Raw genomic sequence first — 14,599 nt, 5'->3', positions numbered from 1 at the left:
CATCATAGGTTTACCTCTGGCAGTTGCTACTGCTGAGCAAGAGTTTGTGCAGCCGAGGTGTGTCTTTTAGCAAAGAGCTCATGCTTATAGCTTAGAAGCAGGGCTGTCATACGGGTGGATTAAGATGAAAAAAAATACAGGAAATAAAAATTAAGACGAAACGATACTCAATATAAAGGAAAGCAGAGTTGTGGCAAATATGTGAATACCTTACAAGAGCAGAGCTACTTTTGAGGGAAAATAAATCGACGAAATGAAACTATTATGGCGCACGTAGCGCTCGAGACATGGGAACGGGGCTAGCAGCAGCAGGACCATTGCGGGCCGCATTCCAGCGATGTCCGCAAGTCGCATGTTCAAGACCCTTGTTCTACATCCCAACGGGGCACTCACTGCGCACGGCCGAGCGGTAGGAGCACTGCGAGCAGGCGAAGGGCTTCTCCCCCGTGTGTAGCCGCCGGTGGCGCTTGAGGTCGCAGCTGATCTTGAAGCGTGCCGGGCACAGGGGGCACGCAAAGGGGGCATCCCCCGTGTGGCTGCGCAGGTGCACCGACAGCTGGCTCGAGTTGCGGCCGGCGAAAGAGCACAGCTGGCACCTGCAGGAGCACGAGGAAGCCAGCGTGACATCATCAGGAGTTTCAAAGAAGGGCGTTCAATGAACACCTGTCGATGTTGCCACATGCTGGAACGGGGACCGAACCTCCTTCACCCTGGTTCTTTCGAACGTGAAACGTTGAATGGATAGGTGTTAGGCATTTCGTAAAGCCCAGACAAAAGTGAAGCCCGAATAAAAGCATGGCCGCGAGGCTCGATACCGACTGGTTGACGGGAGGTCACGTGACCAGAGAGGTAGGCGAGGAGGGGCTCGACCGCCTGTGAGCACGGAGGGAGAGAAGTTTGAGAGTATGGAGGACTCTGTAAGATGACAGGTTTATTGGCCTGGTTGGTGGTAGTATCGCTTCATTCTAGGAACAGCTATTAAGTCTGCACGCAGTATGCGTTCAACTATATCCGATGAAAAGCGTCGTGAACATAGGCGTCCGGAAACTCAGAGTATCGCTAATTGTTTGTAATACTAGAATATTTCATGTATGCAACACAATTGCCTGGCAATTTGCCATAAATTTTTTTTATCCCTCTTTGCTCTTCTGGAAAGTTCTAGTCCATCCTTGGCTCTCGTTGTGTTCTGGTCCAAAACCTTCCTGAATGTCCCACGCGTACAAAAAGAAGCGATCACACGCTACCTCGAGAGTGTCACCCTTTCGTCGCCGACACAAGACGTGTGGTACCTCTCTTGTTTTAGTTTTAAGCATAAGTTTGCCTACTAAACATTTATTTCTTGTTTCACATTTATCTACTTTTCTCATTCGTGTCAATCTGTCAGTGGACTAACTAGGCTAGCTTGAAAGAATGCCAAACACTAACTTGTAGTTTCCAACATGACCTGTCGGTGGGCCTTCCAAGATGGTACCACACCCAAACAATTAGTCCCTTTCCCGCACCATCGTAGCAAAAGCAGTGGTAACAGTGCGTAACACAGTGCGACATGCACTGCATGTTTCCTACTGCCCTTGGGGAGCCCTTTGCTACCCTGGGTTGGAGCTGAGGAGTCTGCAAAAACATTATCCCTTTAACTGGGAAGTCATTTCTGGGTGTGTGACCATGCCTAGGGCAGTTTTTTCACTACAAAAGCTTGAAAGTTGTTTTCGCTAAAATTATGATTTTTTTTAATGCGAAGGTATAACATGTATTTTTTTTTGTGTTGAAGTACAGAGAAAGGGGGACGCTTTTCATTCTTAAATGTTTATTTTTCTTTTGATGTGTCATGAATACGGATGTTTTTGTAAGTGAATCTGGAGAAAAATATATTTCCAGGCTTGGCTACTGAATACTCCCGAAGTTTCACTGCAGGGTTGGGCAGTATCGCGATACAAATGTATCGCGATAGTTTTTCAGGAATACATTTCGTATCTGTATTTCTGTATCGCGATACGTTTTTTTCACCAGTATCTGTATTTCTGTATCGAAATACATTTTGAATGTTCCTTTGTATCGCGATACAATCACGGTGAAATGTATTTCGTTACATTTCTTTAGAAATACTCCCCCCCGCCCCCCCTCAAAAAAAAAAAATCTGAACGCTTTTTTTTTTTAACTTTTGAGGGCACCAGGGTCAAGTAGATGCTAGACATTGTTACCATGCTGACCAAGGTTCCTTTCGATTCTCCAAACTCTTTTTCTATGCGTTCTCTTCTCTCTTCTGAGAACTGTTGCACAGCGGCGGGGACTCGAACCAGGTGGCGTGCCAGGAGTGGAGTCAGAGCACCTTGTGCCACAGGTCCTTAGGTAGGGGTTTCTTGAGTCATTGTTTGCGGGCATCCATAGCCCGCTGTTAACCGTCTCTCTTGCCATAGCGTACACAGTACACCCATCCGGCAAAGCTGAGTCACAGTCCGTTGCAGCACGAGCCTGGCGGTGGTTGACTTGAGATAGTAGGATGACTCACGCAGTGAAGTTCAACGCATATCCGAATGCGCCTGCGGCTGCGCGAGTAACATTGCATGGCTCAAGGGTATGTCATCTGCCGACGTGAAAGTGATCCACTGCTCTGGTGATCCGAAACCCAGGAAGGAGGTCACCTGCGACTCGTACACCTGCGACTCGTCTTGAGCGCGCTGTCTCTTGGAGAGCTCGCACCTCTGCCGGCAATATCAGGTCGCAATCCACGAGGTCTCTATTTGGAGTATGCAAGGAAAAACTTGATGACTGCCATCCATGCGTTAGTGGCGGAGGGTCAGCAGGAAGGACCTTCACAACAGGGATGCCACCGTATCGTTTTTTCAACCGTAACAGAAGATAAGACATGAGTTCCAGGATGCTTCAGGTGGTCCACCATTCTCAAAAATCCCGCACGATATTCAACGACGTAACCTACAACGGAAGTATGTATTGTCGTTTCATACAGCAGCGTGGTCAAGTTTCCTGTTCAAGGCCACACCTACAGATAAAGAATACCAGTTCATTCCACCGTGACGTCATGTGATAAATGTTGACAGGGGCGTGGTGACGTTTTGATGGGATTTAGGATGACAGAGAATTTATTTAGAGGGCGAAGTCTTTCCGCATCCCTCGTAAGACAGACAGGATGTCAGGGAAGGGACCACGGTCAGTCCTTGATGGAACGTTCTTCCGAGCCCATTGAGGACTCCTCGTCGTCCAAAATCACTACCTTCAAGGCAAAGTGCCAAGCCTACGGGAAAGTAATTTCAGGATCAAAAACTTCCACTTCCAACTCCAAGCTTCATCTAATTTGATCTCAAATAAATTTTAAAAATGTATTGCAGTACCAGTATTTCTGTATTTGTATTTCTGCCCTCCCTAAAATGTATTCCTGTATTTGTATTTCCAAATACTTTTTGCCTCTATTTAAAATGTATTTCCGATATGTATCGCCGATACACTTTTACAGATATATTTCAGTATCAGTATTTTAGGTACTATTTTAAAGTATCCCAGTATTTGTATCTCCAAATACATTTTTGAGTATTTCTGCCCAACCCTGTTTCACTGTCACCGAGCATGTACCTGTGTTCAAGTCACTGTGGTCATGTTGCTAGAACAATGCCGTCATTTTCACATCCGTCAAAGTTTTGTGCCGCTTCCGACCATCCCTAACCAAGAACAAGAACAGAACACATATTTCCACCAAAGCAATTAAATTATTTTGCTAGCCGGCAAACGCAAAGAAACCTAAGTGTGTTTGGCATCATGTTCCATAGATGGCAACACGTATATCCTCCGGCAAAGATTGCCACGCATTTCACTGCACGCTTCCTCTGTTCAAAAGAAGCGTAGCACGTCTATAGACACACTGTGCAGTTAAGGGGTTAACTACGCTGGAGAGGACATCGGGCGTGTCTAAAGACGCGCTCCCCAGTCAAGGGGTTAACTACACTAGAGGGACATCGGAAATGTCTGAAAGACTTTTCTCTGGGGACAATTGCTAACTAATATGCACCCTTGGCTACCAAAATCCATCAAGCTGTGAGTCGGCAGTTATTGTTGATCTCAGTAAAACTCACTTGAAGGGTTTCTCTCCACTGTGGATCCGTTGGTGGATCTTTAGCATCCCATTGTCCGTGGCTGCATAGTCACCTGCAAACACCAGCAGTCACGGTTAGAGACAGGCCATCCAAACAGTGCCACTTGAAAACATTCAGAAACAAGCAAATTCGTGAAGACATAAAAAAAGAGAGACAATCGAGAGATGCCTGCAAACTTAATTTCAACTAAATTATGATTTAATGGGACATTCCTATATAAAGCAGTCAAAAACCCCACTTATTATAAGTATGAGGTGTGATTATGCATATTCTCTTTATCGATTGGCTTTCTGATTGCTATGTCTTTTTCCAGCTAAGGAAAGTTTAGATAAAATGAATGGTTGGTGCCTGCCATCAAGCTGCCTGCTTTTTATTTGTCTAGGATGCATACTTTATTTCCCAGTGTCATGGTGTTTTTCAAGAATTTCCGTCAAAGCGTATTACAGAAAGGTGCGACTTTATTTTATATGTAAGAATGGGCCTTAAAGAGGCTGTGCAACAATGTTTGGACTTTGGTCAAATAATTGTGGTAGTTGTTCCGTGTCACGTCTGGATTAAAGGATTAAAAGCCAATGTTTTCCGCATGTGTTAGTTCTTTCCTAAAAACTGTCAAACAATTGAATTTTTGGGTGCCTCCGAACCTCTCTAAACTCTTACAACGTCTCCCGAGTCACGTGCACAGTGACATGTTACCGGGTGCACTGGGGACACAAAGAAACCGGGTGGCTGCTCTTTCAAAGCCTCCAGCGCACGCGGCTTCTGCTTGCGATTCACATGGTGACCTTAAGGGGCGACATGGGCCTAAGTTTCAAAATGTTTTGAAAAAGTTCATTTTTCAATTTTGAGGTTTTTAGTTTTAGAAACTAATTATACACCCTTACATTTAATTTCATATTCATGTGCCAAATAGTTAAGTTGATATGAAATATTTTTAACACATTGTGAGGCAGTAACGAAGTAAAGGAGTTCAATGTTTGAATGCAGTTTCTTCAGTTCCACCTTTTGCTGTAAATTTCATACGAAGGAATCTTTTGTTCAAAGGTAAACTTATTCTGATACCACAATCAAGATGTTTCCGAACTGAAATTTACTGGGGAATCGGGCTATCTACTTTATTTTGTTTTAGGTTAGAGTCCTCATTGAGAAAAAGCTATGTTTTCAAAAATTTACATAGGCCAGATATGCATCTCATATTTTGAGGTAATCACTCTTCCCGAAATATTTACATTTGAGTTATAAAAACTAGATAGCCCGAAGTCCCATATCCCCCACTTAATATTCAACCAGTTAAAATGATGCTTAGTGGCTTCGTTTGCACATCATAGATTTCTTAAAGGGATACTGAACCGAAATTTTGAGCTCACTAAACAAGACCGGGCGGATAGCTGGGAAGCTGCGAAACCAAAAAATATTACTCATACGGCAATATATCTAACGGATCGCCGTATTTCTTGGAAAAAAAGTGTGCGATTAAACCCGGCCTACGAGGCCGACGAAACAAGGCACATCACGATTCCCATTCTCTCTCCTATTCGCTACGTCCCGTCAAGCTGGTGAACCGAAGCGAGGAGGAGAGAAGCGAGGCTGCTTCTCCTCATTTTTAAATTCTCCCGGAGGACAGTTATGTCAAAGAACTCGCTTGATCGCGCCCTTCTTTTCCAAAAGTACGGCCATCCGTTTGAGATATCGATGTACGAGTGATGTTTTGGGGTTTGTAGCGACCCGTTCAGCACTTCTGCAGCCTTACTTTGCGAAATCCAAATTTCGGTTCAGTATCCCTTTAACAAAGAGTGACACATCTTATGGAGGTAGGTGGAGTTAATCTAGAGAGCTGAAAGTTTGTACAGTACAGCTTCATCTGAAGTTAAATCTCCCCTGCAAATTTCATACCTGTCACTTGAGTAGTTCAGAAGTTCGACCTCTAGCCAGTGTTCCCCCTTAAAGGGGAACTCCGCCGATTTTTCGAGCTATTTAATTCAAAGGCATAATCTGAATGCGGATATATATATGGCTTCCTGATTCCGAAATGCTATCTTGTCCTCCAATATTCACTCTAGTTAAATAAAAAAAAGTGATTCTTTGTTTGCTGCCGAAACTGAAACATTGTTCTCCCTAGTTTTCCCCCAGTTTTCCCCACCACAAAAGCGTGACGTCACAAGCGGGCAGCCAGGCGCGCGGCCGGCGATCGGGTACACTTGCGCCCGCCTTTCTCGCGTCAAACAGCAAGAAGACCTGAGCGTTCGTGCTATTTGAAGTTGATAATTATCTATATTTACACAAAGTATGACCTTGGCCTACGTGCTGAACTATAAGAAAGTAAAAAAAAAGAAGGGAACAATTGGAATTTTGATAACACTGTCTTTGCAACTCGGCATGCCCAAGCTGCGGCCCGCTAGTTTCGCGATATCGCTAGTAAATCGGTTCTCTTTTAGAAGACGGCTGGCGAAGAAAGGTCGAAGAGTCATGAAATACATTTTATGACAAATTGCCAAAGCACCACGGAAAATGCTCGGAATGTGGGTACAGAAGTCCCACGCTCGTATAACCAGAGGGAACGTGCCATCTGGTTTAGATATTCTTTAGAAAAGTTACCGCTGCAAGTGCCAGCACGTGTAACAACTCTTGTGGCATAAATAATATAGACCATTTCTGAAAAGCACTTCTGGCCAATGCCATTTCCAGCAGTCGTGCGTGTGGTGCGTACATTGCTCGCCTTCCAAAGCGACGAACGTGTGCGTGCTGGGCTGGGACCTAACACATGTAGACCGTGATTCTCGTAAACAATGAAATGTATAGAATGGAATGAACTGCTTTCGTGTAGATCAGATGGCAGGTTACTGGTCATGAAGATTGTGTTAAAACGACAATTAAAAGAACTCTGCAACCACCAAGCCAAACATCAAGGTGCAATGGAATAGCGTAAAATCCCGTGAGATAGCCCACCTAAAATCGAGGAAAAATTGGGTGAAAATAAGGAGTGGGCCAACTTTTGGTGTACAATCAAGGAAAGCTGAAAAAAAAATATTTTTAGATCATGCTTTTGTCAAGCTTGCTATCTCGGCAAGGGGCAATTAAGCAAAGACTTCTGAACTTCCCAGTCATCAATGTTTGCTTATATCCCGCCATAGCTAACTAGACACATTTATGCCAAGGTCATCATTGATCCCAACACTGATTACAAGGAGTGAGCTATCTTTCAGTGTTTAAAAGAAAATAGCAAACCAAGCCAAGAATTGGGGTGGGTTACTTTTCGGTGGTGGGGCAACTCTCGGGATTTTACAATATGTATAAAATGCACAAATACACTGTTCATCTTCAAATAAAGAATATTTGCTTGAAGATACAATAATGCGTAAGGTACAGAAAGACATCATAAAACTTTTAATTCAAAATAAGTTAACAAATGTTACTAAAAAAAATGTGCACACATTTTTTTTTTTTTTTTTAATTAACTTTTGGAGTAGAATGCAACACGTTCAAGCACCCATCCACGAGCGCACATAGGAAGGGGGTAATTCTATACAAGATTTTTTCTTTTTAAAATTAAGTTTTGGTTTAGCACAGTTTCCATCAGCTGTAAATTTGCATGCTGCCCCTCAACGACATTAATATTTTCCTGGTTTAAAAAAAACCTTTTCAGCCCTGTATAAAATTTCTTTGCAATAGAATAAATTAAGGACGTTTTCATCACTCCTTCTGCAGAGAATATTGCACGCCAACCGTTTGACAAACCAGGCAAAGGCTATATCGTATATTAATGGAGTTCAACACCTGCTCCGTAGACCTCTGTAATAGCAGACAGAAATAGCAATATGTCGAAAGTCGTGTCTAAATTCAGACTTGAACTTTGTTTAGACGTTTCACTTCTCGTCTTCAACGAATCGGCCGCGTGAGTGGAACTCCGAGAGTAGCCCGAGCTAGATTTGACATCCAAAACAGAAAGTGTTTATAAAAAATTTTAAAAAATCACTGAAGCAATTGTGAACAACAAATGTGACTGTGCAAAATGTCGACAATAGAGTTAGATTATCTACTATTTTTCTCTATATTATCAGCGCTCTTCTTTAGATGTCTGTCGTAGTGGTCACAGCCGGCTTGAGTTTGAGTTTGCGTTTGCCGCTCTTGAAGCTGTTCCAGCTGCTGAAGTATACTCAACTCGCAGCACGCGGCTATAAAGCATTCCGAGCAAAAGTGAAAATGTTTCGCGTGACACTCTAGTTCTCTCGACACACAGCTCGCGCTAAAGCACCTTGACGTGGCTGGCCTCCATTGCTGCCTGGGAGCACATTTTGTTTCTCGCGTGCACAAAAACAAGGGTAAAAAAGAAGCTTTTTCCCGGCACTGTTTCTACAATCTATAACGGACCACAGATTGCTACCTAATGCAAAGGAACTCTCAACCTTGAAGCTGCGAAAAAATAATCTCGATCGCTGGAGTTCAGAAAGCCACTTCGCAGCTGCCCGAGTCGCTCGTCTGCCTGCCCACCCGTGACGTACGCGGGTAGGGAAAAGTAGGGATTTTTCATTATTGCCAGTAGACAGTCGCCTCCTGGAACCTTCCCGGCCGACGTTACTTGAAAATTCAATAACTTCACGGAAAATTTTTATTTTATAAAATATTTTGGTTATCAGTTGACAAAGGGTTATTGATGTGGTCTGCAAATTTCCAGCCAAATTGAAGTCTACCATAAGATTGGTGGAGTACCCCTTTAAAGATTGGTCTGAGCAATGTGGAGAGGGAGAGAAAGGGGGAAGGGAAGGGGGAGAAAGTGCTTGCTTCATTGTAGGGAAGTTAGACTGACGTAGTAGCAACAAGATGAGGCTCAAGGGTGGAATAGTTTTTTTCACCTCGGGGAAATGGCACCACTAAAACTGAACATACTAGTACAACTTTGTCGATGATATGAGCTTTTTGATGCATTTACTAATGTTGAAACGACAAAATTTATATAATGCCATGGGGTGGCATTTTATAAATTTATAAAATAAAAAGTGAAAGCCGTTTACAACTCCCTGTAACGCCGAAATGGAGCACAGCTCTTGAGGAGGAGGAGGGAAGGGTACTGAGGGGAGGGTAGACCCCTACCTCCTCCTCCTCCCCCCATTCTTTAATATGCTCCGGGGGGTCACCTGACCTTGAGGGAGGGGGTCACGTGACCTCGGGGAGAGGGGAAGGGGGGGGGGCCACGTGACCTCGGGGGTCACACGACCTTGGGGGGGGGGGTCACGACCTGGGGGTCACGTGACCTTGATTACGCCGACGGCGACGCCGCTTAAGCCGGAAACGGGCGCCTAAGAGCTGCGCTCTAAAAAGTGAAAGCCGTTTACAACTCCCTGTAACACCGAATTGGAGCGCAGCTCTTGAGGAGGAGGAGGGAAGGGTACTGAGGGGAGAGTAGACCCCTCCTCCTTCTCCTCCTCCCCTCATTCTTTAATATGCTCCGGAGGGTCACGTGACCTTGGGAAGGGGGGGGTCACGTGACTTCGGGGGGGGGGGTCACGTGACCTCGGGGAGGCGTGACCTGGGGGTCACGTGACCTTCAGGGGGTCACGTGGAGGTCACCTTGGGGGTCACGTGACCTTGAGGTGACCTTGGGAGGGGTCACGTTACCTCAGTGGGTCACGTGGCCTGGAGGGGCCACGTGACTTGGAGGGGTCACGTGACCCCTCCAGGTCACATGACCTTGGGGTGACCTGGAGGGGTCACGTGAGCTTGGGGGTCCCGTGACCTTTTGATGACCTTGATGACGGCGACGCCGCTCAAGCCGGAAATGGGCGCCTAAGAGCTGCGCTCTAAAAGCCATGGGGTGGCAGCCTTAGTTCCCACAGCTGCCACCCCATGGGTGCAATTTGCGAAATATTCCCGTTCTTTGTTTCGCTATTACACAACAGAATCGCCATATTTTAAAAGAATGAGGCGGTTTCTCCATCCCTTTTGGCAAGATAAACAATGTCAAAATTAAAAACTGCAAATTCTTCTGAAGTTACAATAGTTGCATCACCCCTTTAACCCCTTGCCTAGTAATAATGAGTGTGACTCGTGTTTAGCTTTCGGCGCTTGTTTAGTGCGCTCTCCGGCAGATGACAGCACCACCCTTGTTGCTCTACTTACCTTGGCTTCTTTGCTCGTTTGTGCTGCTGTTTGACAAAAAAAAAACTCTCCAATGAGCCCCCCCCCAAAAAAAGATAGCACACGCTGGGTAAGCCTTTGCACCAAAACATGGTTTCGGCACGGAGGACCACTTTAGACGACAAAAAGATCCAAAAACTTCTTTGTGAATTAGTGAATGCTCAGGCATATCTGACGACAAATCTTGCAGCCTTTTTGATTACTCGGAATGAGATAGTTCGACAGACGGAGATGGGAGTGGTGAAAGCGATGCAAATTGTCTTTATCACTCCCATTAGGGTGGCACTCCACCTTCCTTATTGTTTTCAGTGCTATCACACTGTCAATAACTACTGAAGAGGATCAGAAGATTATAACTCCTGATTTAGAGCAAGATACCACACCTGGAAGTCGAGGATATGCTTGTCTTATTTTGATGCAAATTGCCCGTTTAAAATAAAGTTTTGCAGTACATTCCTTAAAGAAAAAATGAGCAGGCAAGGGGTTAACTGTGCGAGACATTAGCAGTATGAACATTCAAAACAAACGAGAAACAGTGAAGCACCCTTTAATGGCCTGCTCTTTCAGCAGTTTGAAGATAGCTTGAAGCATGGCGGCATAAGCTTGCAGCTGCAGCGACCCCGCCGGCAGTACAAAGATGTGCACATACACAAAGGTGTGACTTCCGTAAAACTTTTTTGTTAAAACAGCTGTTTATAGAAAAAGCGACCTACAGAATGAAAAATGCCGTAACACTGCTATATACTTTGGTGGAATTGTATGTTCCAGGTATTTCCGTACATGCAGCTACTCGCAGAAAGCAAAATGCCTGCCTTACAATGTCGCTCAGGGCAATGCCCCACTTCACTGATAGCTGATGCATTACTCTTTCACTGTTGTTTGTTGGTATCACGCTTTAGCAGGATTCAATGAGATTCCCGGAGTTTGTAATAAAATAGGGTATTCGTTTCCGTGCCAGATTTGCTTGTCTTTTTTAATGTTTTTAGACATCACTCTCGTATGCTGTACAATGAGAGGAACAAAGATGTGGTTTGGATGCAAATAACAGCAAAAAGGTCTGTTAAACAGTTAGTTTTTATGGTGAATACATGTCACCTGCAACATTTTCAATAATCTATTTTCAAGTCCAAGAACAAATTTCCAAGATACGATGCTCAATGTTTCGATCTGCGACCATTCGAGAACGGGTCGAACCTTTTGAACCCATATTTCCGAAATGTTAAAAAATGTAATGCGCTAGTACAAGCCACGTTAGCCAATCCAGCACTCCGCACGTGCCACGTGACTTCAAGTTCTGCGCCTAACTCCACCAAACCGGTGGGTCACGTGACACGCTCCGACCCATGCGTTGGCTCCGATGGCTCGCGGCGTCCGTTTTGGTGCTGCCACAGACACAGTTATCAATAACATGGGAGCAATGGCCGTTCCACACTCCAAGTGCCACATGCTCTCCAAGAGGAATCAAACTTTGTGATTCCTCTTGGAGGTCCACCGATTCTTCCAGTTTATGACGCACCGCCATTTGGTCAACTGCCAGGAGCGAAGCAGACGACACCACAGAGCTCGCCAATGTGAGCTGTGTCAGCCAATGTCAGCTAGCCAGCTGTGTTCACTATCGTACACCATGAGCTGAAACTGAGCATGGTAATGTTGGCTGTGCTCCAAATCTTACTTGAGTAGATCTAAGTTACTGCCACATGATATACAGGGTCTGTCCGTAAAGTGTTTGGGACTGATTTTTGCTAGCGAAGGGGACTGGGTGCAGGGTGGCCTCCCTAGGCAGGGACATTGATGGGGGATTCCAGGCACACGACACGATGCGGCTCAGTTGCCTCTGAGCCTTTCTCGAGTGCGGATTGTGCCCAGAGTAAGCAGTTGTTTTGTTGCATCGTCGAGAATCACGATGCGGTGCACGATCGAATGGCAGTATGCGGTCAAGCTTTCTGCGAAACCGATAAAATCCGATGCTGAGACACTAGCCACGATGTGTGAAGCTTATGGGGAGGGTTCCACATAAAAAAAAACAAGTTTTCAACTGGCACAAAAAGTAGAAAAAAGGGAGGATGTCGAGGAGGAACAAAGCGGAAGACGTCGGTCGACAAGCCGAAATGAGGAAAATGTGGCAAAAGCGAAACAACTTTTGAACTCTGGTCGACGTGCGAGTGCGAGAATGACTGCGGAAAAGTTGAATTTACTGAAATTCAGTGTGCATTCGATTGTTTCAGATGACTTGCAGCAGAGGAAAGTGTGTGCCGAATCGGCCAAATGCACCAAGCCACGCGTCACTTTGCGTAAGGGAGTTTCTGGCAAAGCACAACGTGGCAATGCTGCCTCAGCCTCCCCACAGTCCAGACCTGGCTCCGCCCGACTTCTTCCACTTCCCTCGGATGAAAGAACGCCAGAAAAGACACCAGCATGGGACGGTGAAAAGAGTGCAAATGGCTTTGACGCAGTGCCCAAATGAGATTCTCCGGTTGCAGACTTCTAGGGGGCGTACCATGCATGGAAGAAGTGCTGGCAATGGTGCGTGGACGCAGAAGGATCTCCTTTTGAGGAATTTTAACTCATTTTACGTATATCTGCAATCATGCCCTTTATTAGTGTAGTCACAATACTTTTTGGACAGACCCTGCATCACATAAAATCACATGATACATCACATGATATCAAATCACATGATAACACAGGTAGATCGACGCTGGACACAAGTAGGTTTTCGAATGGTACAAAACCTTTACTCTGGGTAGAGACTGAGTAAATTCTGGAACGCGGCTGTTACATCAAGCGGGGCCAAGCGGTCTGGAGACAAACAGGGGGTACTCACACTGGTCGCAGCGGAAGGGCCGCTCCCCCGAGTGCCTGCGCAGGTGTGCCCTGAGCTTGTCCGAGCGGCCGAAAGAGCGGGCGCACTGGTGGCACCGAAAGGGGCGCTCCCCGCTGTGGGTGCGGCCGTGTCGCACCAGGTCCTTGGCATAGCGGCTCCCAAACGGGCAGCCCGGCTCGGGGCACCGCAGCAGCGGCTGCTGGTCCCTTGACTCTGCAGGAATGACGGATGGCCGCAAAAAATGGTGGACTGTATAGTCTGTTGCAGGTCAATCCACCAGCTGCCGGCTGATTTTACAGAAAATGCTTCAAAACAGAGGAACTTTATGTCATCACATATCGCCTAAGGGCATTTTTTTCCGATCAAAACAGTCCTGGCAACCCATATTTTGATTTTCAGGCAGCCCCAAAAATGATTGCATTACGTATACGAGGTGTTATGCTGATTCTTCGTCCGAACGAGAGGTGGCCAGACAGACTTATTCAACGAGCCATAAAAAGTAAATATTTTAAGTGAAGAGCTGCAACTAAAAGGGAAGTGTGGCTCTGTTGAAAAATGTTTTTTTTTCTGCTCAGTGACCACAATGAATTCTGCAAGTAAAGCGATTGCCCGGTGTGTTTCCTCGTTGCGAGTCCCCATTTGTAAAACCTTGTCCGACGTGCGCACGATGGCACAAAGCGGACAAAACGCAAGCTGCCTTTATTTCTTTCCGTCTTTAGTTTTGATCTTGATCTATCCACGGCAGGAGCGTAGGTCTACTAGGGAGCCACGAGCCACACTTGAACCCCCAAAGGGCCGTATGAGGCTCCTGAGCCGTGGATAGGCCGCCTCGGGTGCAAATGGGCACCCAAAATTTCAATCTCAAGCTACAGGCTAGATTGTTCATAACCAGTTTAGCTTTGAGCCCGTTTCACAGGGTCCGTTGCACTTTCATTACTGGAGCACTCAGTCAAGCCAAGGTCATCTTCACTGTCGTCGTATAGGAGCCATTTATCGTCACTTAGAATCAAACGGAAAAATGTTGTCCTGCTTATTCGCCCTACATCCGACGGAGTCAATTAAGCAGCACTAAAAGTGCATCGGCACCGCACTTGTTGTGAACAAGACATTGCTCTTCATTCACCCTCGTTGTGGTTGGACGTGGGAAATAATACATTTTTAAAATGCAACATTGCTTTCCAACAGATAAAATAACACCGCATTGCATTGATTAAACCAGAAAAAAGCTAGAAATGTTTCAGAGTAGCATGCGCAGAGCACCGAATACCAGGTGAATTGATGAGCTCCCGAAAAGAACTTTGCAGACACGCTCTTTATCCGACAGGAAGTGCCAAGACGAGTCATTTCGTCCCCGGCAGTTGCCGCCAGGAGTCGACGTGATGAGATATCTCGTCATTGACAGTAAACGGGATAAGAGTAGCACTACGAGCCCCTCCCACAAAGCCCTCCCCTCGTTGCACCTTAGAGGAGCAAATGTTAGAGAGCAGGAAAGTGCCAATAACTGAGAGCTTTGTGGGTGTGGGGGCTTCTCTTCACCTTCTTA

At 45.7% G+C, this 14,599-nt stretch overlaps 1 protein-coding gene across 1 annotated transcript in view; it reads right to left on the bottom strand.

Moving 5' to 3' along the window:
* Positions 1-14,599, bottom strand: part of LOC8030411 (zinc finger protein 64) — a 45,045-nt gene that overhangs the window by 16,923 nt on the left and 13,523 nt on the right. The window contains exons 4-6 of the mRNA XM_040215658.3: positions 13,057-13,269; positions 4,083-4,155; positions 394-596 (exon numbers count right to left, since the gene is read on the bottom strand). Coding sequence (XP_040071592.2) covers positions 394-596; positions 4,083-4,155; positions 13,057-13,269 — 489 coding nt within the window. The remainder of the gene's footprint in view (positions 1-393; positions 597-4,082; positions 4,156-13,056; positions 13,270-14,599) is intronic.

The sequence above is a fragment of the Ixodes scapularis genome, unplaced genomic scaffold (genome assembly GCF_016920785.2).
Source record: "Ixodes scapularis isolate PalLabHiFi unplaced genomic scaffold, ASM1692078v2 PGA_scaffold2__306_contigs__length_199485367, whole genome shotgun sequence".
Taxonomy (NCBI): domain Eukaryota; kingdom Metazoa; phylum Arthropoda; class Arachnida; order Ixodida; family Ixodidae; genus Ixodes; species Ixodes scapularis.
Note: the sequence above shows the minus strand (reverse complement) of the source record. Positions and strands in the feature narration are given on the sequence as shown.